Source organism: Falco rusticolus, chromosome 9, assembly GCF_015220075.1.
Source record: "Falco rusticolus isolate bFalRus1 chromosome 9, bFalRus1.pri, whole genome shotgun sequence".
Taxonomy (NCBI): domain Eukaryota; kingdom Metazoa; phylum Chordata; class Aves; order Falconiformes; family Falconidae; genus Falco; species Falco rusticolus.
Genome location: NC_051195.1, coordinates 38,325,338 through 38,352,679, shown reverse-complemented (window position 1 = coordinate 38,352,679; position 27,342 = coordinate 38,325,338). Strand labels below are relative to the sequence as shown.

General features: G+C 38.2%; 1 protein-coding gene across 6 annotated transcripts; it reads left to right on the top strand.

Moving 5' to 3' along the window:
• Positions 1-402: 402 nt before the first annotated feature.
• Positions 403-27,342, top strand: TIAL1 (TIA1 cytotoxic granule associated RNA binding protein like 1). Of its 6 annotated transcripts, XR_005106038.1 has the most exons (13): positions 403-728; positions 7,775-7,871; positions 11,157-11,306; positions 11,618-11,672; positions 11,983-12,070; positions 13,969-14,044; positions 17,244-17,352; positions 17,640-17,735; positions 17,822-17,906; positions 18,199-18,322; positions 18,800-18,939; positions 19,881-26,704; positions 26,835-27,342. XR_005106038.1 is itself a non-coding variant. In XM_037398976.1 (12 exons), exons 1-12 carry the CDS (start codon positions 700-702, stop codon positions 19,996-19,998), a joined length of 1,116 nt encoding a protein of 371 aa, XP_037254873.1. In that variant the 5' UTR covers positions 403-699; the 3' UTR covers positions 19,999-27,342. The 6 variants fall into 6 exon arrangements, 5 of the variants coding, with proteins under 5 accessions (XP_037254873.1, XP_037254872.1, XP_037254874.1 ...); XM_037398976.1 differs by having other exon boundaries at positions 11,208-11,306; positions 19,881-27,342; XM_037398975.1 differs by having other exon boundaries at positions 19,881-27,342.

Below are 27,342 nucleotides of genomic sequence, written 5' to 3'. Positions count from 1 at the left end.
GGTTCAGCACGGGCCTTCCCCCGCTGCCCCTGCGGCCAGGGCTGGCGGCACCCCGCGGGGCCGGGGCCGCAGCCGGGGCAGCAGCTGGACCCGGGCCCTGCCCCGCTCGGCGCCGGCGGGAGGCGGCGGCGCTGAGAAGCGAATCTTCCCGGGCTGCCGGCGCCCAATCGGCGGCGCCCGGTTGCGCGCCCTGCGGCGGGGAGCGCCGCCGCCCGGCGCCCGGCCCGCCCCTCCCGCCGCCCCGCTCCCGCCGGGCACGCTGGGAGCGGTAGTTTCCGACCCGGCGGCTCCCCGCAGGCCGGCGGCGCGGAGCGCGGCCGCAGGGACTACAGCACCCAGAAGGCTGGCGGAGGCCGCCCGCCGTCCCGCCGCGCCGTCCCCGGCAGTGCCTACGATCCCCAGCGCGCCCCGCGGCGCGGCGGCGGGGACCGGGAAGGAGAATCCGGTCCGAGAGGGAGCGGGCCGGCGGGGCGCGGCTGCGCAGAGCGCGGCTTCCTGAGTGTCTGGTGGCGGCGGCCATTTTGTGGTGCTTCTTCCCTCTCCTGTTCGGGCTGCGGTGTCGGGACCTGGCGAGGGGGCGAGACGGAGCGGGGGGAGCCGGGGCCCTCACCCTCACCTTCGCTTCGCCTCCCTGCGCGGCGGAGCCCCCCCTCCGGCGCTGCCCCCGGGTGCAGCTGAGAGCGGCGCTCGCCCACCATTATGGAAGACGACGGGCAGCCCAGGACCCTGTGAGTGGGTCGGGGACCGCGGGGGGAGCCGCGGGGCCGAGGCGTTCCAGCGGCGGGGAGCGAGCGCTGGCGGGCCCTGGGCGGGGAGGGGCGGAGAGGGCCGGGCCGGCGGCGGGGCGAGGCGGGGAGGGGGCTGCGCTCCCGGAGGCGTGCGTGGCCGGGCCGCGGTGGGGGCGGGGAGGCGCGGCCCGGGTGGGTGCGTGCGGCGGGCGAGCGCGGGGCTGGGAGGGCGCGGGGGGCGCAGGGGTCCCGGGGGAGCGGCGGGCGAGGAGCGGCGGGCGCTGGAGGAGAGAGCGTGTGAGGGAGGGATGGGAGCGGGGACCGGAGCCGGCGGCGGGCGGGGAGAGCGGGTGTCGGCCGCGGAGCGGAGGGAGGGGAGCGGGGCCCGGGCGGCACGGGAGAGCGCAGCTGCCGGCGGGGGGGAGGCGGGGAGGGCGCAGCCTGGCGTTGTACCGGTTCGGGGCGAAAAGGGGGGAAACGGGGGCTGCCGCCGTGGTGGCGACGGCGGCCAGGGGACTCGGAGCTGCCTAACGAGGTCTGTGTGCAGTGCCCGGGGCAGTCCCGCTGTCCGGCCCGCGGGCACAAGCCCCTCCCGGGGCGAGGAGCGGGTCGGGCCGGGCCGCCTGCCCTCGGGTCCCCCCTTCACAGCCGTCCCGGCCTTAGGAAAGTTCTTTGTGTTCTCCCTGCGGCGGGTGGGACGGGGAACGCCGTAAAAAGGAGACGCTCTATGGTGGGCAGAGAGGAAAAATTGTTTTTCCCTCCGGTGTTTTACAGCGTGGTTTAATAACAGTCTCGTGGGCCCTGGCAAAGAAATAACTGTATGTTGGCCGTGTCTCTCTAGGCCGTGTTTAATCAGTTGGTGGCTGTCATCTGTTTTCTGTTTAAAAATATAAACTTGAGCTTTTTTTGGTGGTTGAGTTCTTTTCAACTCTGCAGGTATGGTTTTGATGAGTTTTCTTTGTCCTGTTGACTTATATGAGGGGGGCTGGTATGTATGGTTAAGCACTTGAGAGCACATAATTCTGTCGATTATTTTTACTAGTTCATAGATTTTGAGTTTCCACTTGCCAAGGGGTGTTATGTGTAGTGTGAACAGTGCAGTGTTCAGGCTGCCTGTGTAAGAAAGGCAGTCTCAACAGTGCAACGTGCAGGCTGCCCATACAAGAAACGCAGCTCAAGGCAGTGCAGATGAAATCTTTGTCTATTTAGTTTTTGGGACAGTAGCCTTCAGAAAGGCTTTCAATGGTAATTTGGACTACAGGCCACTTGAAAGAAACTACTGAAACAGAGTAAAATACCTCTGAATTTTGTTTCCACTTCCAAAATGATGACTTGGCATTTAAAGCTTTTCAAGGCAATTGGTGTTTTTTCTCCTTCCTATGCCTGTAAAAGTTCTTTTAACTTGTTTATGGTGTAGTGTAAGTACTTATCCAGCCCTTGCTCCCTGAGATGCATGGCTTAAATAGGCATATTTTAAATGCTTTCTGTGTTGACTACCCAAATGGTCTTGAGTTTGCTTGGCCCCGATAGTAGATGTAGCTTTTGGAGTGTTGCTTTAGAATGAGAGGAGGGAAAAGGGGCAAAGTTACACAGCATTTTACTCAGCTTTATTTTCAAGGTTCCTCTTTTCCTGATTGGCACCTTTTATTTTTTTGTTAAAAAAAAAAAGTGCTCTATCCAGACTAGGTTTTAAAATGTTCTTTTAGATGCAGACTAGGTTTTAAAATGTTCTTTTACTGCTAACAAGTTTTGATACTACATTGGGAGTGAGTGGTGGTTAATGCATCCATTGATGACCTGACTTAGCCCATAGTTACTGACAAGGGAAAAAGAATACATTTGTACTAAGATTTCTGAAATAGTGTCTCTACAGCTGCCCAAGATGTTTTATTGCACACATGTGACTTTCTTCAATTTGTCAAACTAATAAACATCATATACATTCATTTCCTAGTAGTTTTTGAGTAAACACAGTCATGTAAGGTTACTTTCTTATGATGATTTGAGGGCTTTTTTTCATAGAACACAAAAATTCTGCTGTGGCATTTCTTGCATCGCCCTCTTGTCCCTCCTTTTATCTGAAATATCTTTAAATTTAGCATTGCAAGTTTTGTTTTAAAAATTTTTATCCTGGGTAATACTTTTCATGTGCAGCAGTTATGATCTCTCCTGTAAATAAAACTCACTGATCCTGGGGTAAGAACAACTAATAATACTGAAGTTGAACTCCTTGGGGTGGGTGGGTTGGTTGGTTTGTTTTGGGGAGGCAAGTAAGTGAAGAACAAATTGTTTCAGTAGCTATTTGACCACCTGCCTAAGCACTTGGCTGATAGTTTAAGTGATACTTTATGAATGTGTTGGGTATTTCATTTACTCCTTCAGGAAAGAAACACTAAACTTGTAGGGTAGGAAGGAGTTTTCTTATTTAACACTTGCAAGCCATTTTTTAAAAGGAAAACCCCACCTAACCACTGTTCAGCTAACATTTATGCCCATCTTAAATATCTCAGGAGTAATAATTGTTTCAATTTGCAGTACTTACAGAGCTGTTATGTTGTTTTCAGTCATAATAGGTCTTAAGAATTCAAAATATTTTCTGAGGCTTGATGTAGAAAATAGACACCATTTGCATTTTTATTTCTCACATTTCGTAAGTAGTAGGCCTTTATAGAAATGTGAAGAATAACATGCAATATTTTCTGCCAAAAAGTTTTTCTTGCTGATCTAAACAATTTGAAGATAACTTGAGAAAGGGAGACCTTTTTGTAGGATTTGTCACACCCCTCAATTCAAGTATGATACATGAAATTCACAAGGGGTAACTTTTTAGATGGTCCTCAAATGAGCTGTGGGCTTCTATTGTTTAGGGTTTTTTTAATAGAACACTTGAAAGCTCAGTTTTCTGTGAGTGCTGTTGGGTTTCCTTCCATCCCAAACTGTATCAAAGTCCTGTTTCCACTTTAAAGTGGAAACTAAACTATCAGAAACCAAATGTGTTCCTAATATTATCAGCTGTTGCTGGTAACTCAGAGAAAAGTTTAAAATGTGTGTGTGCTTCTTTTTAATGGTTTTTAGAAAAAAACCTTAACAGTCACCAGATACCTACAAGTTGTTATATCCTTAGCCTTGCCATGGTGTATTCTGGATGTCATGAAATGTGGATAGGGTGCAGAAGTAAGACTTCAGCTGTGAATCGGGAGCTGGGTTCACTTCTCTTATACTTTCTTTCAGTTCAGCTCTCTTGTAGAGGAATATTGTCTGCTAGTGGAGCCTACAGAGTGTGTTTTTCTTGGTATCATTTTATTTACAGTAGTTCACTACCACTAAACAGAGGTGCTGCTAGAATTTCAGTGGGCTCTTTACCACATCAGTTAATTGGTTATCATGCTTTCGTCATTTAAGTATGAATCTGCCATTTCTTGTATGTTGTCTGTGTGAGTTTTAAAACCTGTTTACTATCTTTCCTCCAGAGAGTATGTAGGGGAGTTCTGTGGACTTTAAAGTAGTGGCTGTAAATGTCCTTTTCTTCCCTACCTGTCTATGATACAATAAAAACCTGTTTACCTTCACAAAGAGGATTTTTCTGTTCAAGTCGAAGAGTTTAATTCTAAAACTTGCTACTTGCTGATACGTGATTCTTTTATTCTTTAGATAATTCTGCAAGACCTCTGAATTTCAAATACAGTTTGTTATTCTTTGTGTTGTCAGCAGTATGCAGAAGTGTAATATATTGAAATTTTTATCAGGACATATATTTATATATATGGTTTGGGGTTTTTTTGTATGTGTTTATTAATTGGTATTTAAGTGCTTCAAACTTACAGAAGGGAACAAACACTATTGCCTGTATGCAAAAAGCCACAACTTTTGCTGCCCTGTCACATTAACCAAGACAACAGCCTGTAAAAGTATAGTAAGTGCTTCTTCTCTGTTGGGATTTATAATTTTTTTTAAAAGTTTGAGTAATATATCCTCTAGAATGTTACAAAACAAGAAGGTTGAAATACCATGCAATAGCATGTTAAAAGCCATGCTTTTTTTAGGGGTGGTTCTACCTATTTTGATTTCATTAAGTAGAATAGAAAATACTGTGCTATGTTATATCATGTATAAATATAGATAGAAAGGGGAAAACTGTGTGCACCAATAGGCTGACCATACGTGGTGGATGATTAGCATCAGCTGAGGGAAGCTTTGTGTTTCCAGAAAGGTAAGGTTTCTGTTCCTAATGTGTTGAATATATTTCTTTCCTTAGTTATATAGTGTTGAAACACTGTACAGTGAAGATGCTTGCTTGTATGTTTTTAAGTCATCTTTAACTGTACTGAAGGAGGTAATGGTTCTGCAACCTGCTGTACTTCATGACATGAAAGTAACCATCGACTTTTTAGTGTATTATTTCAGATTTGTAGAGGTTTGTATTCCCGTATTTTATATGCAGTTCAAGAGATTTAGGTCTCTGTGGATGTTGTCCTTGTTACCTTGAACCTTTTATTGTGAAGTATTTTTAGCCTGTGTATTGCTCAAGTTTGAGTGTTAGCAACTTGTGAAAGGTGTTAATGCCTTCTGATTATGGTGATAATCAACATCAAGGCAGTGTTTATCATGTCCATTAAATCTCTAAGTGTATCATTAGGACGTTACATCCCATTTGAATCTATCAATCAGGTCATCCAGAACCACACTGCTGATTTTTATGAAGGGGCACCCTGTTTCATCTCTAGTGCCGTGAGTTTATAGTGCAACGTTCTTGCTCACAGCTATCTTGATGAAGACACAGTGGTGTTGGAAAACCACCTAATATCTCTCCTAGCAGTTAGTGTAATCTATCTTACGCTAATGGAATAACTTTCTGAGGAGTGGATTTCCTGGCTTTTTTTGTCAGACCAAGAGGAATTCTTCAGGTTGCTTTTCAGAGTTCTTACATTTCCAAAGTACATACTAAAATTATGCAGAAGAGGCTTGTTAACTGTACTCCTTACTGTATCTGATTTTGCACTAGAAATAATGTTAATAGGACTTCACTGTATTTAATTTCATGTCAGTGCTGCCGTACAGGTGTGTATATCAGCATGCTGTTAAGGCATAGTGTTAACTAGTAACTGTTCTATGACATACAAAGGAAGCAAGTACTAGTAATAAGTTCACAGCAGTACTGATGCTTTATGTGGAAATTCCTACTGGTAATTGCATTTTCCATCCAATTTTAATAGTATTTACAAAGGTTAATATTTCAGTTTCAAACTATGAGTGATTTACAGTTTAATCTTGGTGAATGATTAACAAAAATTTAGTTAAGGTTTCAGAAAGAAGGTATGGATAAATGTTTAACTGCAAAGTTTTCAGAATAGAGAATTAAAACATGATGGGCAATTTGTCCTGCAGTGGGTCTTAGAGGATTCTGTAGTTCTTAACTTCTTTACTGAAATGCTTCATAACAATACAGGCTTCTATTAATGACTTATGTTAATTCATACATGTTTAGTAAGAAAGTAAGGAGTACCTGAAAGCTTTTAATGGGTGTCTCTATGTTCAGGTGGTGTGATATATAAGAAGCTCACTCTAAATATTGTGTAGCATTTAAGTCCTGACTGAGAAAGTGCGGAACTGTTCCATAGTTGTTGAAAGAATAACAACAAAACCAAAAATCTGTTGATATCACTGTGTGGTGTTCAGATGAAAACAAATAATGTCCATTTTAATTTTGCTGAAGCTAGGTGAAAGTCCAGTTGTCAAACACAGAAATTACTTTTCAAAAATTTTAAAGGGATGCCCATTAAGCAAAAGTAGTATCATTAAGAAAAAGTAGTATGCAAATTGCTGTACTCAAAAAAAAAATAATTTAAAAAAATTGCCTTATGTAAGATGTAAGAAATGCCAGTTTACATTTATGTTCATCAAAGTGGATGAACAGCTGAGACTGACTTCAGTTTACTGTATTGTGACATTCTGTAGTAGATCAGAGTAAAATGATTAAAATGTATATTGTTTCAGCAGCTAAATCACAAAAAGTTCTGCTCATGTTATTGGTTGCATTTGAATACTTAATGTCTTGACAGGCTTACGTGTAAAGATAATGAATGACCCTGTGCTGTTGACTTTTGAGTTTTGTTGCTGCCAGAAGCCTTTCTCTTAACTGATTGCTTTGTTTACAAGTTGGTTACAAATTAGTCACTTTTTTTTTAAGAATTCAGTTTTTCGTTCATGACTTTGTCAGCCATCTCTGTGACTTGGTTTTAATTTTTATGTGTGAAATGTAGCAGAGTATCTAGAAGTAGTTCTGAAACTCTATTTGATTTCTGACTGTCTGGGTAAATCTAGGGCTCTATCTAAACTTGACAGGTATTTCAAAACTTGGAATTATTTCTAAGGCTTTATAAATAAAAATGTCAGGCAACAGGGGTGATATTGACATAACACTGCCAAAATTTTGGGGAGTTTTACAGAGTTGGTAGCTGTTGGGATAGATGCTGTGCAGAATATTTCTATGGCATAATGCTGCATAAATTACCTTCCTATTGGTGAGTGGGCTGGTTTTCCAAATGTTCAGGAGAACAGAAAACTCGAGTTGGCCGCTTGCAAGGCAGCACAGTCAATGTCTGATAGCTACTACTGAACTAATAGGAGTTAGATGTGGGTTCGTACCCAAATTCAGAAGTAGTCTTGATTAGATGCTCAGTGGGAAGTGAAACTTAAAACGTCTTTCCCAGTTGGTTGCTTGTTCTACCCAACATTCTTGAGCAATGTTCTTCATGCTTTTGACATTTCTTTGCCAAAGAAATGATTGGCACTAGATATTGGTGTCCAGTATTATGTCTGACTCAAGCTTCATATTCTCATTTTTGTGGCCAGCTTTATAATTTAGAAACCACATGAATACTGCATTAAAACCATATCATGAAATAATTTGTAAATACTGTTTTTAAGATACCCGGGATATTTAAAGGGAGATTTTTCATTGTCATTTAAGATTTTAAAATCATAATTACATTTGAAAAGATGAAAATCACTGGTTTAAAATGCTGGTTTTTTGTTTCCTTGTGTAGCTATGTAGGAAACCTCTCCAGAGATGTGACTGAAGTTCTCATACTTCAGTTATTCAGCCAGATTGGACCATGCAAAAGCTGTAAAATGATAACAGAGGTAAGGCCTTCCACATCCAGGGGGGTAGCAAATATAATGTAACTTAGGATAAAGTTGTGCAAAATAAATGGAGTTGGGTGCTGCTTTTGACGTTACTGGTAGTGGGGTTTTTTTTAGGTTGATTGTGTGTGTGGCTTTGGGGACAAGTTTTTGCAGAAGAGACCTGTTGTTGTGTATAGTCCTGTACTTTAGCCTGTAGCCCTGACATACCTTTTATTAGCTTATGATGAGAGTCCACTTTATTTAAGTGACTGTTATCCCTCTTTTCAGAACCATGTTGTTCTGATTATCAGAAACCTTACTACTTCAAGTGTTATTCATGGTTATTTTGTACATTTTTCACTTTTATTTTAACATAAGCCTCAGTAATCTTCCCTCTTGAATAAATGCTTCGTCACCATGGATGAAAAGTAAAAAATGCATCAAAATAAGTTTTGCTCTTCCTGAGCCTCTTCTGTGCCAGTGTGAATAGCTCTTCTCTTCACCTATCCTTAATTTTTTTCTTGAAACAAAGTGACAAAATTTCCATAGTATTCCAGATAATAAGGTCTTTGTTACAAAGTGTTGGTAAGTATTAATACTTTCTTCCCTCTGTTGTAAATACTCTGATACGATTAGGGTTGGTAGCCATTTCTGTGATCTTGTTCACACATCTTAGGCAACTTCTTGCTCCCTAATATTTTTCCTTCCTTGTGCCCATTTATAATTGATAAACTTTGAGCAGGCAGGGACTAATTGGAACTTTTGCTAGGTTTAGTTTTTGGTTCTTCAACTCTGGTTTTCTGTATGCTCTCCCTACTTTTTACTACTTCATGTGCTTCATACTAACTTGTAATTACAGATTTCCTGAGTACAGTCACGTATTTTTTTTGGTCAGGATTGTTAATGAAGGTATCAAAAGGCAAGTCTTGTGACCAGATTTCTTTAGGAGCACTACTAGTAACTCCTCTGTGGTTGTCTATTCCTTTCAGTGTGACCCACTGCTTTTTTGGCTTTTGGCTGCTTATTATCCACCTGATGCTTGTTAATCACTCTGATCTTTGTCTTAACTAATAATTTGCCTGGTGGCATTCTATTAAAACTTTTTGGTGAAGGTAAGAGCTCTGCCACATTATCTGGAGAAAGATAACAGAAGGATAACAAAGCATGGTTATTAGTTTTTCTCTGAAGAAACAGATTTGATTGTCATACACTTGAGAAATAAGGTACTGCTGCTCCAACCTTTGGCTGATCAAGAGTTGTTAGCAGCAGTTTGATTTCCTGAGAACCAGATAAGAAATTTCAGCACTCATTTTACCTTCAGCTAGGCATTGTGGTTTTAAGATTTCACATAACTGTAGAAATAACAAGTGAGAGATCTTTGTGAAATAAGTAGATAAACAAAAAGCTACTTGCAGCTATATTAGGTTGTATGGAGGTGAACGCACTGGGCTGACCTTAGCACCTGTCACCGAGCAGTCAGCAAGATCAGGTTGGATTCTAGACTGCAACTGGCCTCTAGCTACAGCACTTTTTAACTGTCAAAATACCTGTCCAGTCTGTCCTTATCAGTGTGTTGTAAACTTTTCATAGGTACTGAGTTATATTTAAGTGGTTCTTACCTGTCCATTGTTACTACCACCATCAGTCAGGTTTATAACTGAGTGTTTTCAAAACTTTTGTGATCCCTCTGCCCCTTTAGCCAGGCGTATTAACTGCTTGCTCACTCCTCATTTGTAGAATACGTGACATGAACATGCCAAATGTTTAGAGATTTCAAGAGCTTATTTTGGGGGTATGTAATACTCAAGGGGGTAGTATGACAAGCATTTACAGGTAAAGATCTGGGCATCTGCAGAAGAGGCCCTTAAGTTCAGACAAGTTCTTAGTGCTAAAGGAGAACTCCCCACAATCTAAAAGCAGAATTGCACTTCAGTTGAAGCATAAACTGCACTAAATCTGCTAAGGTTTTAAATGTGTTTCGCGAATGTTGTGTTCATTGCAGCAGGAGAGTAGTGTGGGAAGCAGGGTGAATTAAGACTTGCTGTTCTGGGGCATCTGGGATGAATGTGCTTTTAGAGCACTTCATGGCTCTTGTGACAATTTTTTTTAGGATCTCAGGTGTATTTTCTCTCATGTTCGTTTTGCATCAGTTAACTGACAGTGTTTAGAAGGATGACTTCAGACTACTTGATCATTTTAGATATAGAAAGGTCTTAGGATCAGTTCAGCTCTTGGATCTTAATAGCTTCCCTTCTTCAGATGTCGATAGAAGGATGTTTGAAGATGTAAAATCCAGTTTTACCAGGCAGAACTAAAATTTTCTTATCCACGTAAGCATGTGTGAATTTTCGGAAGTTAACTAGTTAAACCTGGTGGAGGCCTACTCTTGTGTTAGAGCTGTGCTTTACCTGACACTGGGGGAGGCTGATGTGCAAGAATACTGATGGCAAAGCAGTTTCCTTATGTGCTAGAGCCTTTCCTGTCCATTGAAGAAATAATTTGTTTAGTTTAATATTGGTGTTTATCATCTTTTGGTCCATGTACATGTAGTTAATGTAGCTATTTTGGTGTAAGGCTTTAGGTTTTGTAGTCTTTTACATCTTTTAGGCAGATTAAATCCAGTGTTAAAGTTGGCATTCTAATAATCATTTCCACTTGATCAACTTACCTGAAAACTTTTATGCTCCTTGCACTTAATGCTGTGGTACGTTTAATGTCAGTGAGGTTTGTCAATTAGTATTTTTGTTAGTGATTTGATAGGCCATCCTACAAAAACAGGTTATACCCAAGATTTAAAATTAATAATCAATTGATGAATATCTTTTTCCCTCAAACTGTTTTGAGCCCTTCTAAAGGGATATTTCCCAGTTGCTGGGTATAACATTTTTTCACTTGAGACTGAGAATATGCAACTTTGCTGTCTGCTAGTAATTTTTCAGGCAAATAAAAGGAAAGACTTCGTAAGGAGGAGAAGAGAGGAAATTGGTGAAAATGTACCTGGGGAACAAACTTATGAGTCAGAAGATCATGTTTGTTCTCTCCATTCTTCCCCTTTTTCCTCCTTCCATCCGGTCTGCAGATCACTCTTCTAGTAGAATTACTGTTAGTTTACTAAACTTAAAAGTACTGAGCCCTCATACAAAGTAAATTATACTTCAGCAATTACTAGACCTTTAATAAAAATTCCATCTTAATCATTCTTGCATTTAAGTGTAGTGTCAAAGGCTATTTCATAAATCTAATGCAAATTGTTCTTAAAGTTTCTAGCTATAAGTAATATATTTTCCTGGATTTTCTTCTCAGCAACCCGATAGCAGAAGGGTCAACTCTTCTGTTGGATTTTCTGTTTTGCAGCATACAAGCAATGACCCTTATTGCTTTGTGGAATTTTATGAACACAGAGATGCAGCTGCTGCATTAGCTGCTATGAATGGGAGAAAAATTTTGGGAAAGGTAAGTTGCTTACACTGTAATCTTAGATTTAAGGAATATAGTTTGTAAAAAAAAATGATAGAACTGTGGGCCATTCATGTTTTGAAGATGTTTACCAAGTTTAAATATTGTTAGAATAATATTTTTAAAATACTGACCTAAAAAAGTGAGTCTTGTTTATGAAATGTTATCATTTGTGATGTTCTAACTACAACAGCATTTTGTATGGAATGATGATTTGTAAACATTGGCGGTTGTAACCCACCCCTGAATGAACTTACGAAATGTAAGAATTTTTGTGAATTTATACTAAATCTTATACTTATTTTCAGGAGGTCAAAGTAAACTGGGCAACAACACCAAGTAGCCAGAAAAAAGATACATCCAGTAAGTAAAGTAATGCCACAGTATAACTTCTACACAAATACTTCACAATGTGGTAATAATTAGTCCTAAATGCATTTAAACATAACTTTTCTCCTTCCCATCTTGTGTTTAATAGAATTTTACAAACTAATTCTTCTGTTTCTGCTTTACAACTGGGGAAACTGGAGTGGACAGATTAAATTGCTGCTACTCATCAAATGGAATCCTGGGTGTTCCTGGTTCCCAGTGCTGTGTGCAGAGCATCACTTTCTCAGGAGCTGAAATTTTAGATAGCAGTTAAATATTTGATTAGTAAATTATTTATTTTCAGATCACTTCCATGTGTTCGTTGGGGATTTAAGTCCAGAAATAACAACAGAAGACATCAAGTCAGCATTTGCTCCTTTTGGTAAAATATCGTAAGTATCATTATAAACATTTCCAGTATCAGTTAGAAAATATTACAGTGAAAATTTGTTTCTGAATTGAAATGTTATTTCTTTAAAAAAATTTAGATCATTTTTCTGATGTTAATTTCCTTATGTTGGGTGGGGAGTAAAGAGGGGTTATTGTTTCATATCAGTATCTGTCATGATTGTAAATGCAGTAATGTAATTATGCTCTGGTTTTGCTGAAAGCAATGTGCTTTTAACCTAATTATATGTTAATGTACTTCAACTTTTTATTAATATTTAATTACTGTTCCTAAGTGTGACTTTTTGTTGTTCAGAATGTGTACAGAGTAGTGACTTGACAACTGGTGTATATTGCATCCTCAGTGTGTATTGTATGCATGCATACTGCACTTCATAGGCAGTACAGAAAATGGGCAATTAGCTACTTAAAATCATATTCTAGTTGAATAACTTGTGAATGTTTTGAAAAAAGCTAATACTTATGAGAATGAAATATTTTTTGGATGGTAACAGGGGATAAATTAAGATTATAGTATTTAAATGAAAGAATGGTGGATTTACAATATGTGCACGTTTCTGCCAGTTAAGAGAATGTTTCTTTAAACTTCTAATAGATAATGGAGGTGATACTACATCACCTGGTGTTTTAATTGAACATATTTAACATTACAAGAATCCTTGAGTGCTAAAGAATGTCTATCCTTAAGAGTACTGCTACATAAGTCTGTTAAATCTTATATCAGTTTATTAAAATCTTTCAAAGTTGCACATGAATGTTTTTGTACTACTTTACAGGAATGTATTTCTAAGAACAAAATTCTTATTTTTCTCTTGTTCTGTACGCATATTTTTAAATGAATCATAAATCTTATTTCTTACCTCTGCTATTTTATTTACTTTGCTTTTTTGTCTCTTAATGTGGTAAGTAGTACTGTTTTAAAAATCAATTTAAAGAGAATAATTCAGGTTTCTGTTTCTCAATCTATATTTATACCTGAGACCTGCAGTTTTTCTAAAGTCCAAGTCACAATTAAAAGTAATAGCATTCTGGTTATTTTGCAGAATTGCTCATAAGAATGGACAGGATCTTGAAGGCTAACTGCAAGGAACTGTGCACACTGGAACTCAGTTGTAGATTTTTTCTCATTTCTATTTATTCTTATTATACATTATTTATATATACATATTTTAGTATTTACATTTTAACATTCTATATTCAGTGCAGTTCTATATTTCCAATCATTTTAACTTACTCACTAAAATTTCTGTGTAAATTTGTTGTTTTCGTACTGGTGTGCTTAGCATTGTTGTTAGTTTTATTCTCCTTTCTTAAATTTCTGAAAATGTCAATTTTTCAAAATTTACAGCTACCCAAACTCCAAAATGATGGTAGAGAATTGACCAAGAAAAATAAAGAAATCTGTTAACAGGCCATGTATGCCTTTTAATTCCTATTTTTTCCTCTTTTTCGATTTTTTAAATATTTCATATATTTTGTATCACTAGGCAGAAGACATTTAACTATTTAGAAAATGCATGGTAAATTAGATAGAATTGTTACAGTAATTTATAGAACAGTAAACCTTAGCGGACCCTAGACAATAGAATATTAGAAAAGGAAACTTTGTTTCTCTTATACTTCAAATTTGAACATTCTAGTTTTAGCCAGTATAGGTTATGTGGATAGGTTGCATGTTTATTACATGTTATTTTTTTTGTCCTACTGCTTTTTTCTAACAGGTAAAGAAGCAATAGGGAGAGTTCAGGAATGACTGTAGTTTTAGGGCTAACTGAATTTATAAGAAAAAATTATGCTCACAATACAGTGTGTGTGGTTCCTTTTAGTTTTTATTTTGCAGGTTATTAATATTACCCTCATATAGCTGTGCTTCTTTTCACAGGGATGCACGGGTAGTTAAAGATATGGCAACTGGAAAGTCAAAAGGCTATGGTTTTGTATCTTTTTATAACAAACTGGTGAGTAATCATGATGTAGATTTAAAATAATTGCCTGTTTCCCACTTCTGGTTTTGCCTCTCAGTTTATGTGTTCGCTATGTGTCAGACTTCCCCAAGGGAAATAAATTTGCATGTATGGGACAAATTGACTTTAGTCCATAACTTATTTGTGGTTAAGGGCTGAAACAATTCAGATGACGGTGATGCTGTGTGAATATTGCGAAAAAAGATGAGAGAACATTGTGAAAGAAGATTCCTGAATGCGGAGAGCTTGTTTAGGTGTGTCAGGGTAGTTCAGCTTAGTCTGTGGAACTGTCTGTCCTACAGTGAGCTGGGTGCCTGGTCCGCTCAGTAGCACTTTGGGTTGCTTAGCGGAGAGGCATTGTGCCAGGTCCAGTGCGTTTCCCTGTGTTAAGGTAGGAGACCCTGCAAAACGACATCCTGGAGCCCTCAGTCCGAAGGAGTGCGGTGCCATGCTGCGCAGCAGGGTTTGGTGTTTGCCAGGTTTGGGGTTCATGCCAAAGCTCAGTCTTCCTGGGGTCGTAACGCAACCAAGTGTGTCATAAACTGCTTGAGCTCTGCATCGCAGTAAAGCCCTCGGTTGGTCCTTTGCTTTCTTAGAACATTTTGAAATCTAAGATGGTTCTTTGTCTTGAGTAATTAATTTGCAACTAGGAGTTGATTCTGTACTTCTAAAGCATTTTGCTTATGTGTGTTGTAAAACTGAAGGTGGTTCTTGGTTTTGTGTTGGATGGTGATACGTAATGGGTAACGTTACATATGCTTAGGAAAAAATGCTTCTGACAAGTGACTAGTATCCCTTTTTTAAGGATGATGTTTGTAGAATGTAATTAGTATAGTGCTGTGCCCTATCATTTATAACAATACAATGGACTCAGGAAATAATTCTTGGTAATTTGAACTTAAATGTCTGACAGCATAAGAAATTTGTGAGAATTATTTGGAAAATTGAGTGGTATGTGTTTAAGGGTACACTTAGGATAACACAGGGAAACTGTAAACTGTTTCCCTTAAGTATTTTGTATAGGAAAAACACACGGTTAAGGATTTTGGGTGTATAAGCCAGTTTGTGTGGTCAGAAGGGCCTACATGTCAGGACACTTTCTGTTTTCTGCATCAGTTATCTGGAAATGCATCTTAAAAGACCAAGCTGTAATTCCTTTTCTTCAGACTTGCAACTGTCAGAAGATAATTGGATGCCTTGTTTCAGAGTGTGTTGCAGTTGAAATAGACGAGAGGAATAGATGTCTTAGTTCTTTGTACCCCTCTTCCCTTTATCACAGAGTTGTGCTTGGTTTCTGTGACTGTAGGGGAAATGTTGTAACCGTCATACAGAATGCAGAGTACTGGATTATTTTAAGACTGAGCCATAAAACCTCCTAATTTAAAATCTATTTCTTCGGCAAAAATAACAGATGAGTTCTAAATGTAATACTAAATAGTGCTTCTAAAATGTATGTCCTGATTGATGTTCATTCAAACAGCACCTGCACCTATAGGGTTACAGTACAGCCATCCTGAGCTGATAGTTTTAAGGCCCGTTTTTCAGAATTTATTGTCATCCTGCTAGATTTGGGGAAGTGGGATATGTTCCCAGGCTTCAGGTACTCTGGCATTAGGTGCTTCAGCCTCAGGTCTTCATGCACACCACAGGAGAAAATTAAGCTCCTACGTGGAACCCGAAGTTATGGCATGAGCTCCATTCCTTTTTTGTTGTAGCAGTGATCCTCAAGACTGGCAGCAAGATTCATTAGAGCTAGTTTTCCTTTCCTAGTCAGTTTGTAACTTACTCGTTAGGTTTTGGGAGCGAGGGTGCTTGGATAAGTTTTTGTCGGTTTGTGGGGTTTTTTTTGTCTGGTGGTTTGTTTTTGTCTTTTAAGTGTGTTTTTTTTTCTTATAGGTCATCTCTCATAATTTCTTCTTTGTATTTATGTATTGTCTTCAAAATGAGTATACCCTGTGTAATTACAACTTAGGAGGATCAAGGTCCTGAGTGATTTGAGTTTTGAGACCAGGCTGTTACAGCTGGAAGCCTTCGGTGTGAGGCAGGACGATGCTAGTTCCTCACCTTTAACTTGTCCATATGTTCTCTTGGTCCCTTGTGCTTGGAGTTTTCTTTCTTAAGCTTTGTGCCCTTGGGAAAGCATTCCAAACATACAATACTATTTGCTCTGCCTCTCTTCTTTCAAAGTGACTGGGGAAAAACCTGCTTCTTGCAAGTGTTAGCAAACTTCTCCCTTGCTTTGCTTTCTAGATGTTGCTGCTTACAATGTGAACTTAAAGATCGTCTTCTAATTTGTGCTTAAGATAAGAAGTTAAGCCACGCAGACCATGGACTCTTTTGTACATGTGTGTGTTCATACAATGACTTTAATATTTAGAGAACTTACAAAGCAGTGTTCCCAGACATACATTGTATGCCTCCAGAGGGCAGAAGAGAGGATGGGACAGGGTGTGTGTGTGCAAATAATAAATAAAAGAAAACTTCCATGCTCAATCTGTTTCTATCTCAGCATTACAGTCTCTTAGTAACTACCATTCAGCCTTCCTGAACTTAGGTTTTTTCTGCCTAAACTTGATGTATTGTGTTGAGTGCATATTAAGATTCTGAAAAAACTATACAATGTCTTTTGCAAACACATACTGCATCGTTAAGTGTTACTTGGGTTACATCTGAGAAATTGTTCAGTGAAGGATTTTGATAATTAAAGTCTTTCCTGACTTTTCATCTGTTACTGTTACATACATTTTGTGTATTATATTTTTAATACAATCAATTGGCAAAATTGTTTGATTTTTTTTTTAATACAACTAAAATTATAGTTGTTTTATTTTGGTAATTGCTTCTGACGTCTGTATGAATTCGTACTTTTTGCGCTGCCTTCAAATATTTTAATGCTGATGCTTGTTGTGTAGAGGTAGTATAGATATGACTGGTTGGCTTCTAATGTCTGTGTAGGAAATGGGGATGGGAGGAAGGTTTTACCAAATCACTTGCGAGGGCCCTCTCTGTAACTGGTGGGCTTTATGTTACTTCATTTTTGGCTGCTTACTGTGGTTGTTCAGAATTTTATATACTTCTTAGTGCTATTGTTGGTTTTGTCAACAGAGTTAACTGACAACCAGTCTGTCTTAGAAGTAGACTTGTACATACTGCTTGTTTGGATGTGTTACAATCTTTATTTTAATCTCTTTAGGATGCAGAAAATGCTATTGTACACATGGGAGGCCAGTGGTTGGGAGGCCGTCAGATCAGAACTAACTGGGCGACACGGAAACCACCAGCCCCCAAAAGTACACAAGAAAGTAAGACGTTCATTTAATGTTATGTTGTGTTCGCTGTCTTTCAATGGAGGAATAACGCATGATGTTGCCAAAATTGTCACTTAATTACATATCTGGCTTGACTTCCAGATCTTAAGGAATAGACTTTTTGGTATATTGTATCAACATAGTGGTGGTGCTACTGGTCTAGCATAACATACTGGATGTGTTTGTTAAATGTGTAATTCATACTTGTGTGCAAGGTAAGTATCTGGGACTCTGTGGTTGCTGTTAGCCTACTGCTTAAAACCAGCCTTCTCTCTTTATAGATAATACAAAACAATTGAGATTTGAAGATGTAGTAAATCAGTCAAGTCCAAAAAATTGTACTGTGTACTGTGGAGGAATTGCCTCTGGGCTAACAGGTATGATTTGTTATATTTCTTTTTTATTATTGAAGCATTTTTGGATGCCAAGATGGTGACTAATTCAAAAACATTTTATGTTGTAGATCAGCTTATGAGACAGACTTTTTCACCATTTGGACAGATTATGGAAATAAGGGTCTTTCCAGAAAAAGGTTACTCATTTGTCAGGTATGGACAGAGGAAAAGAAAATCTGTGATTTTCTTCATGTAGTAGTGTTTCATCTTTCTGTAATTTTATTTGATTGAACTTCTGCTGATATGTTAAAAGCTGTCACCATATGTTCATAGAAAAATTTGGAATTTTTAAAAGTGGCCACCAATCTTTTTGCCTGAGAAGATGAATATCTGTGAAAGCAAATCTTTTTCTCTGGATTTCCTGTATGTATGGAGTTACTGTTTGTTTAACAATCAGGTGAGAGTACTATAAAACATAACATTAGTTTGTTTTTATATCCTTTAGATTTTCAACCCATGAAAGTGCAGCACATGCTATTGTTTCAGTTAATGGAACCACAATTGAAGGACATGTTGTTAAATGTTATTGGGGTAAAGAATCCCCTGATATGACTAAAAACTTCCAACAGGTAACTGCACTTTAACCTTTTCATCGTATTGCAAAAGCAGTTATATATATACCTGTAATGCCTTCCCAGTTACAATAGCTATATTTTGTGGTAGAGTTTTGTGAAATTCCATGTTCTGCCTCAGTTATGTTCCAGTTGTTCATCAAATTGGGCTAGCAATTTTGATGGAATATCTGTTACTGTCTTCTGGATATGATTCAAGATAGGGAGAAACTGTGAAGTAATGATTCTTGCTCATTCACTAACTGCGGATGAGGTTACTATCCAACCATATATTCTTTAGTATTTCAAACACACACAGCTGTGTTTTTCAGTACAAGGATCTAATTAAGTCCCGGGGATGTGTTATTTTTCTGATCTCATTATTGCTGCTTGTAGCCCTGTGATTGATACAGCTAAAAAGTGTGCCTTCAGCAGCACAAAAGGAACATAAGTCATCTCTAGAACCTGAAGTACTATGAATTATTCTCTCTATAGGTGGATTACAGTCAGTGGGGGCAATGGAGCCAAGTATATGGAAATCCACAACAGTATGGGCAATATATGGCTAATGGGTGGCAAGTACCATCATATGGAATGTATGGCCAAGCATGGAATCAACAGGGTTTTGGAGTAGAGTGAGTAATTGTATTTAATTTTTTTAGAATATTCCAAGAATGTTATATCTGAGTTTCAAGCTCATTTGGTTCAAGGTTTGCACGAGGTTTCAAGCCTTAGGTGGACTCCCACATGCTTAAAATTTGTTTTAATGATTTCCATGGACCAAATAATGGGGTGAGTCACTCTGACCTGTACTTCGATTGCACATTTTATGTATATAGGTATTTTGAGACTTGAAGGCACAAAGACCTGCTGCTTTCAGCAGTAGAGTTTTGGATGGTGGTCTTGCCTGATACCTAAAAACTTTCTGGTTTCTGACTTGAGATGGTGAATACTGGAGAGTGTGAGCCCGGGAGCCCAGCTGTTTGCCTAAAGGGTTCCTAACCCTGGAGGAAAGAAACTGTATACTGACACTCACTTGTGCAGTTTCAGAATTTGGGTGGGCTTTATACTTGATCTCTTGAAGACTAAAGTCTGTACAACAACTTTTTGTTTTAACATACTTTAAAAATAACTTCTTTGTTTATGTAATTCTTCATAATCTCTTGCCAATTAAACACATTAAGCCCTGCTAAACCTATCGCTGGTATTCGTGCCAATTAGACGTTGAATTTTTTTTTTGCATTTCTGCATCACTGATGTTGACTTATAGCCACCTGCGTACTTGCCTTTGGAGGCAGTTGTCCAATGCGAGTAGTACCCAAGGATTGTGGGGCTGTTTTTTGTTCTTAAAAAGCTTATGATATTTTCAAGAATCACATGTTATAGCACTTAACCTGAATTACTCGTTAAAGAGAAGAAGAAATTGTTCTGTTTTGGTATGAATAGTAGTGTAGGAAGTATGTTCTTGTGTTTTGGGGTTTTTTAAGTCTGTTGTGTAAACAACTTGACTAGCTTGCATGATTATTTTGCTTCTTCTTTTCCTTTCCTTTTTTTAACTGTTTTGTTTCTTTTTAAGCCAATCTCCATCTGCTGCCTGGATGGGTGGATTTGGTGCTCAGCCTGCCCAGGGACAAGGTGCTCCTGTAATACCTAACCAAGCTGGATATGGTATGGCAAGCTACCAAACACAGTGAGCTGGGACTCTGTTTAAAAGTGTGTATTTCATGATAGGCTGCAGTTTCCAGTGACATTCTGAAGACTGGAATGTAGACAATGAAAAAAGAAAATATTTATTTTAAAAATGGAAATGTTTGGAACCTTTAGCACAGCTTTGCTTTGGTGAAGGACACAAATGTCTTCTAGTTCTGCCTTTTTAAGTTTTTGTTCATGATGGATATGGACATGTTTTTCTTTGTGTACAAAAATTAAAAATAAAGTCAATAAAGACAATTCTGACTACAAATTTTGATATAGTAGGAGAAATGGCTAATGGATTTGATCTTTAGGTTACCATTCCATTTTTTTTTTTTTGGTTCTGTCTTCAGTGTTTTATATCACTGTGCTTTTTAAGAGAAATGACGTTGAAAAGCAGCAAGTTGCTTTTAGTTGAACATAACATCCTGAAATAAACTGTGGACCAATCATTACAACCTGCTAGACAGTATTGATTTTTCAAGAAACCTATGGGCATAGCTCAGAAAGTATGTGTAGGTCTTGGAATAATTTTTAAAAAAATACTTTTTCTACATGCTTAAAGAAAACAGTCTGATACAAAGAGTAGTTCAGTCTAAAATGAAAAACAGTACTGTCTTGATAACTTCACATAACTTTTACTGTCCACATTCAGGCACACATTAAAACTTTACGGCGCTGGTTTGCTTATTAAGACTGTAGTGATTTGCATTTAATTTTGAGAAGTAAAAACGTTTTTGCAAGTATGTTGTTTGTATTCAAATCAGACAGTCATACTTGTGCTTTTACATAACGTTTGAAGGCTACACATTGTAAATATTTCATAATTACAGTGTTTCAAAAGCATGCTCAAACATAGAAGTAGCAATGTAATTATTCAAAGTAATACTTAATATACTCTACTGCTTTAAATGCAGTGGATTGACAAGAATGTGCAAGACTGACATTTCCAAAGTTGGCTATTATGTAAAGTTACATAAAGAACTATAACAAAGAGCCTTAATTTTAATTTCATAAATTTTAATGCATCACCTTTTTGTCATTAGAAATACAAATTTTTTGCTTTACATTATTTGGTATGTAAATACCTTGGTTAACAACCTTGTAAACCTATTTCAAGGTTATTGTAAGTTGTATAGTATCTTGAGTGTTTTGAAAAATCTTGATGTTTTTTAAGTCTAGAAATATTTTGCCCAAGAATTTTTTAACAAGATTGTTAAAAACATCTTATTTTAGAGAATATTCAATGTGCCATTTGGTAAATGGAGATGCAGTTGAAACAGTACACTGAGTTGTGACTTATTTTTAATTAAAGTTTTTGTCTTTATGGGTGGTTTGCATGTGATGAACCTGTACAGAGGCTGGGTTGTTTGTGTACTGAGTGTGTAAATGGATAAGTCATGAAGATGTTTAAATGGTATACTTGGGTTATTTCTGAATTATTTTATGGATACATTGATATAAACTGCCTCAATAAATTTGAAGTTTAAAATGAATGTAAGTTAGATATAAGTACTGTGTCTTACCTGTGACAGCTAGGGGGTGCAGATGTTTCAGCTGTATACTGAAATACGCTGAGGCAGGCACAATTTAAAAAAAGGATGTAGGATTTGCAGTGATAGTTTAGTGAAGCAAACTTGCATTTTAGAAGAAACAGAATGTTTGATTTGAGAGATGATAGTTCTGAATGAGTATATTTTCTCTTTTCTGTTTCTTACCATGCAGGTGTTGCAAGCTAGAATAGATTTTGAAATGGAAACTTGCAGTTTTGTTAAACCCAGCCAGGTTGTGCAAATAACTACACTTAATGCTGTAGCAAATCACATGAGGTTTTTTCCCCCTCCTCTTCTACTTGACATGCAAAATAGTACCTTGACTTTTAGATGAGGTTGAAAGTGAGATGTACTGGAAGAGCAGTTTAGTCCGTTGGTGCAACTGTACCCAGAGATACTTATAACTCTGGGCAACTAATGCATGCAATAATGACTGAAGTTAGTGTGGAACCATAAGTGCTTGTGATGACAGAATTGGCCCTTTATCTCTGTTTCTCCTTTATGGTATATGTAATGTTTTTCTCCTCAAGTTAGGAACCTTGTCTACAGGAATTTTGTTTTTCTATAAATTTTGTATATATGTGTATATCTACGCGAGGATCGGCCTATACATTGTAGTTTGGGGGGAAAAAAAATCCCCACAAGTAAGTCTGCATTTTTGTTATACTTACCTGGTTTAAAAAAAAAAAATCACGAGTCAGTAGATATATGAATTGCAAGTTACTTTAGGATTTCTTAGACTTCACTTGAAAATTGAGGTTTCTACATAATTCTAGGTGTTTGCCATATGACTACGTTTTGGATGCATGCTGGTTTGTAAGCAGTATGTTCTTTACGCGCTACTGAAGATGATGCAAGTACATTGCCACATAAATGCCCATATAAATGGGTGTAGGATTAAGGCAGTGATCTTTCAGGTCTCAATGTGTAGGTCACCTTAAATCTATATTATTTAATATGCCTGCTGTAGAGCTGGGCCGTACCTGACCTGTATGTATTTCAGGATGGAAGTTAGGATATACTTTTTCATTTAAGTCTTCTGTCATTGATTTTTATACAGCTTTTCTTTAATGGTGATGTTTCTTCATAGACTGCTCAAGATACAGGAGTCTCCAGTGTCCTTTAATGTTTCTATAGCACTGCGAGGAACGGTTGTAATTTGGATTGCTTTCTGCTCAGTAGCGTTCATAAATACATCACTGACAATTTTTTGGCACCAAAGAGCCTCTTGCACCATACTGCTTTTATGAGTGACTGTTAACACTGTTGTAATTTCTCTAACTACAGAAATCAACCACTACCTAACCCCTTACCCCTAGGATTTGGGTTTCAAAAAGTATTGATTTATCAATGCTTAAGTTGATGCGTGCAACCTGAAGCAAGGTTGTAATCTGCATTTGCAGAAAATGTTAAATAAAAGTGAAACATGATAAAGGGCTTATCCTGTATTGTCATCTGTCAAAACATTGTCCCTCTTTGCTGTAAAACTGACAACAGGCATACAAGGCTGAACTTGTAAACTATGCACTTGCAATCATGTAAAAGATGGTTTATTTAATTTTTTTCCGTAAAAAAGTTTTGTATTTTGCAGACTTGCAGTAGTAAGGCTGTAAATCTAAGGTTACATGTAGCTTTTCATCAGTCCTGCCTCCTTGTGTATATTTGTTAACAGTTTTCAGACATACTTTTCTGGTAGAACCTTCTTCCTTACTAAGATAACTTCATGAGACAGCTATTCACTGTATCAGAATAATTTCCTTCATTTCACTCGCCAAAAAAGTCTCACAGTGAATAAGGCTTAGTTTTGCAGAAAATGAGTGATCTGTTTTTCTTGTGTTTGTACACAAGGAAGCAGACTCAAACTGTGTGGACATGATTAGTGTCTGATCTTCTTAATTATCTGACTGTTTTTGAACAAGGGCACAAGTCTTTGTTTTAATCACATGGAACTGTTTCCTGGTCAGCAATAAACAATTTTGTTGCACTGTTCTTACATTGCAAGATACAGGCAATCTTTTATTCAGTATACTTCAAAAAAATGCATGGGGTTTGTAAAGAACTGCCTTGTTCCAGCTTGAATAGGTACAGTTTTGGATCTGGATTGCTGCTGTAGTAGCAAAAGGAAGTTGTTCTTTTGAAACTTCAGTGAGACTCTGTTCTGATTGCATGTGGTGCCTGTTGAACATTGGTAGATGTAGGGATTTCACTGTGTAATGGCATTTCTGTTCATAAAAAGGCATCTGCAAGGTGATAGCTGCTGGGAAGGTCTTTGTTGTGTTTCATTTCAGCCAGCTTTTGTGAATCCAGTTGATTGTTTGAAAAAAAGAAGAGTGTTTTTCAGTGTCACATGGATAAAATTTCCACCACCACTTCAAAGAAAATGGTGAAGTGTTTACTGAATGTTTTACTTCAAAAAGAAACAGGACTTTATGTTGATGGGTGAATATTGATTGTGTCATGTTTCAGGGGATGTATGCTGATCTAGATCATGGGTGTGACTGACATGCTCTGCTCACTGACATTTAAAGTGTCATGACTCAAAAATTTGACATCAATAATAATTATTTGAATACAAGTTATTCTTGCTTAAATACACAGCCACTCATGCTTTGATTAAAGCTAATCTGAATCTTGCTGGTTATTAAAATATTCCTGGTAGGCTGTGGGAAGAAACATTGGTTTACCCTTGTATCTTAATATTCAAGCTGTCAATAAGACATCAGAGTTGGATAGGCAGTGTTTTTTCATGTAGAAGAAAAACACTTACAGAGGTCTGTCGGGGAAGTCAGTGTAAGCTGATTTTTCCATAGTGATGGCTGATAACATTTGACTGTTTCCCTTTGAAAACAAGGGATCGGTCACTGTTCTTTGTATGAAACCAGGTCCTCACTGTTCCCAGGTACTTGGCAGCTATCTTTCCCAGCCACTTGCAGGGATGGAAAGAGAAGGAAAGGGAAAAATGGTGACACTAGATGGTATGCATGCCAGACTAGTGCGTGTGATGCAGCAGCATCAGTGTCAAGTTGTATTGTCAAACACATATAAAATCATGACAGGCTTGCACAGCTACTGCGGCAGTATCCAAAGGATTGTGACCATTCAGATACAAGCTTGCTCTATCTCCTTGCTTAAAATAACGTTGCTTTAAAATTACAAAAATAGAGAACACATAACCTCTGGCTGTTTTCTCTTTGTTTTCTGAGAGAATAGATGCACATTGAGCAGCCAAGCTCGAATATCTAAGTTAACTAAAGAAAACTTAAAGGAGGAAATTGCTTTAAGCACCTGAATTTGTAGACCTCTTCGCTTGGTGTTCTGCTGTTTGCCTGTATTGACCCTTTTGTTTGTATAATTGAAATAGTTTGGAAAATGCACAGCTGCTTGTTGAATGTCTTCCCGTTCTTTAAATGTATAATTTCAGGAGCAGAGGTGGGTAGTAATTGAATAGAAATCACAAGTCTACCACATAAAACACTAATAATGCTTACATTTCCTAGATGGAAATTGACTTACTAGAGCAAGCTCAGTAGAAGTTTCAAGTACTTAGGTGATGATGAAAAGCTGCCATGCACCATTTGAGTAGCTAGTTCTTCGACCTTAATAAATGAAGAATTGTTACTGGGGTGCTGTTCCATGAAAACTGCTTCTTGCGGTTTCTTTGGTCCTTGCAAAGAAGCAGATCTTTTCCATTCCAGAAGTTATTTGTTCTCTTTAATTTTGGGCTATCAAGCATGATGGGAAAGATCAATTGATAGAATTTATTGCTTAGTTCAGATCTTGCAGCTCAGATACTGACTTATGGGGAAGATAATCCTCATAGTTATTAAAAGGACCATTTGATTTTACAGTATACATGTGTAGAATAATTCCTACTTGTTTTACTTGCACCTGAAAGCGCAAGGAAGCTACACAAATAAATCTTAGACTGTGAAGATGGAATCAGCCTCTTTGAGTTGCTGTTACATGCTACAGCTACTGTATTGGATCGCTGTTCTACAGTCAAATACTGGAAATATTTATGCCTTGCTGCTTGCTTTAGTTTAATCTCAAAGCTTGTGCTCTGTAGAGAGTAAATCTGTGCTGTATATTTACAAATATTCAGAGAAGGCTGAGGTCCAACATTTTCTCAACTCTTGCTATCTTAGCATCAGATAGGGCTTCTTTCGTTTACAGGTATACACTATGTTTTTGTAGGAGACACATTGTATTTGTGACTATCTAAAAAATGGCTAATTTCAGACAGACTTCAAGAAAAACAAAAGACCAGTGTTTTTAGGACACTGTTCCTAGATGACTCTTGCCTCCTACTTGGATTTATGTATGCCATGGAATAAGGATATGGAAGTCTATGAAACGTCTGTCAAATCGCCCAGAAGGGACATTTTCTGAAGTGAGCATTTTACTATAGACTTGCAGTGTGCACATAACAAGATCTTGTTCTAGAAGTGTAACAGCTGTTCATAATGTATTGCCAATACATTTTGAAATGGTCAATACCTGAGTTTGGAGGACCAGTATGTATTGCTGAATATATGTTGCATTTCGAAGAAGATTTAAGCCCGGTGTACAAGGTGCTGTGTTCACGTTGTCTTCTGAGAGCATTCCTTCCAGCATCTTTTTGCTTTATGGCCTTCTAAGAAACAATACAGAACCTGTCTTCCGAGATGTATACGTGGAAATTTGGCAAGGTATGTGATAAGATTTAAGTACGTTTTACAAGGTCACAGCATCTTGCAACAAGTGTCTGACAAGCTGCATAGGTTAGAAAGCTGACGTTTTGTTAAAATGCTTCTACAGCAAAATCTTACTGGAAGGTATTGCCAAAGTTTTTTCTGTCTGTCTAAATAAAAGGAAGGCAAGAGGCAGTCTCATTAGAAGTACCCAGGTATGTCCAAATCTTAGTTTACTGAGGCTGTAGAAACAGGCATTCCTTCGTCACTATTTTAATTGTAGAAAATACATATACATACTTAAATTGTGGGCTGTAGTTTGGTTATTGTCAAGCCTGTATATCTCATTTTTCATGCTCTATTTTGCTGTGTTTCTCACTTTATGTATGTTTCTAGTCAACAGAGTTGTACTTGCTTTTCATGCACAAGAAGCCAATCTGTTGCATTTGCATCGGGTTCTTAGCAGAAACACACACTGACCTCAGGTATAATTTTTAATATTTCCCTGTATTGGAAAAATCTTTGATTTCTGTACTCTATGCATGTTTTAATATTTACAGGTGGATGTTGAAAGCATGTTAAGTACCTCTCTTTTTTTTTTTTTTGTATCTTCAGGTTCATACCAGATTGGACATAATTCACAAAAACTGAGATTTCTTTACTGCGCCCCACCCCCCTGATCAATCCTGAATACATATAGTCCACAGGGGCTTAGAATGCTTTTAAGGTTTTGATGACGATTTCTTCATTTATTTCTGGTTGAACATATGCATATTGTTTTACCAAGTCAGGTTTTTTTATTGCTTTAAAATTTGTTATTGAAAACCATAGCTCTTCATCTCAAGTTTTAATTTGTGGGGCTACTTTGTTTTCTGAAAGCTGTTTTTAAATTCTGAAGGTATCCTGGTGCATAAAAAAAAAAAAGACATTTGCCCTTTTTTTTTTAATCTAAAGGCAATATAAAAGGAAATAAAATGCACTGTAATTCTTCTTTATAGAACAAAGTTGAAAAAAACCTTACTGCTAATCTTCTCAAGTTTCATCAAACTTAAATACTAACATAATAAAACAGTTTTACTTTTTCCCTGTCAGATGCAAAGAAGAACATAAAACTTTGCTTTTT

Bases quoted from the DNA above. Each gene is read 5' to 3' on its own strand.
- TIAL1 (XM_037398975.1), top strand. From the start codon at position 700: ATGGAAGACGACGGGCAGCCCAGGACCCT. The intron at 17,736-17,821 runs GTATGATTTGTT...TTTATGTTGTAG, and splicing joins AATTGCCTCTGGGCTAACAG to ATCAGCTTATGAGACAGACT. The intron at 18,323-18,799 runs GTAACTGCACTT...TTCTCTCTATAG, and splicing joins TGACTAAAAACTTCCAACAG to GTGGATTACAGTCAGTGGGG.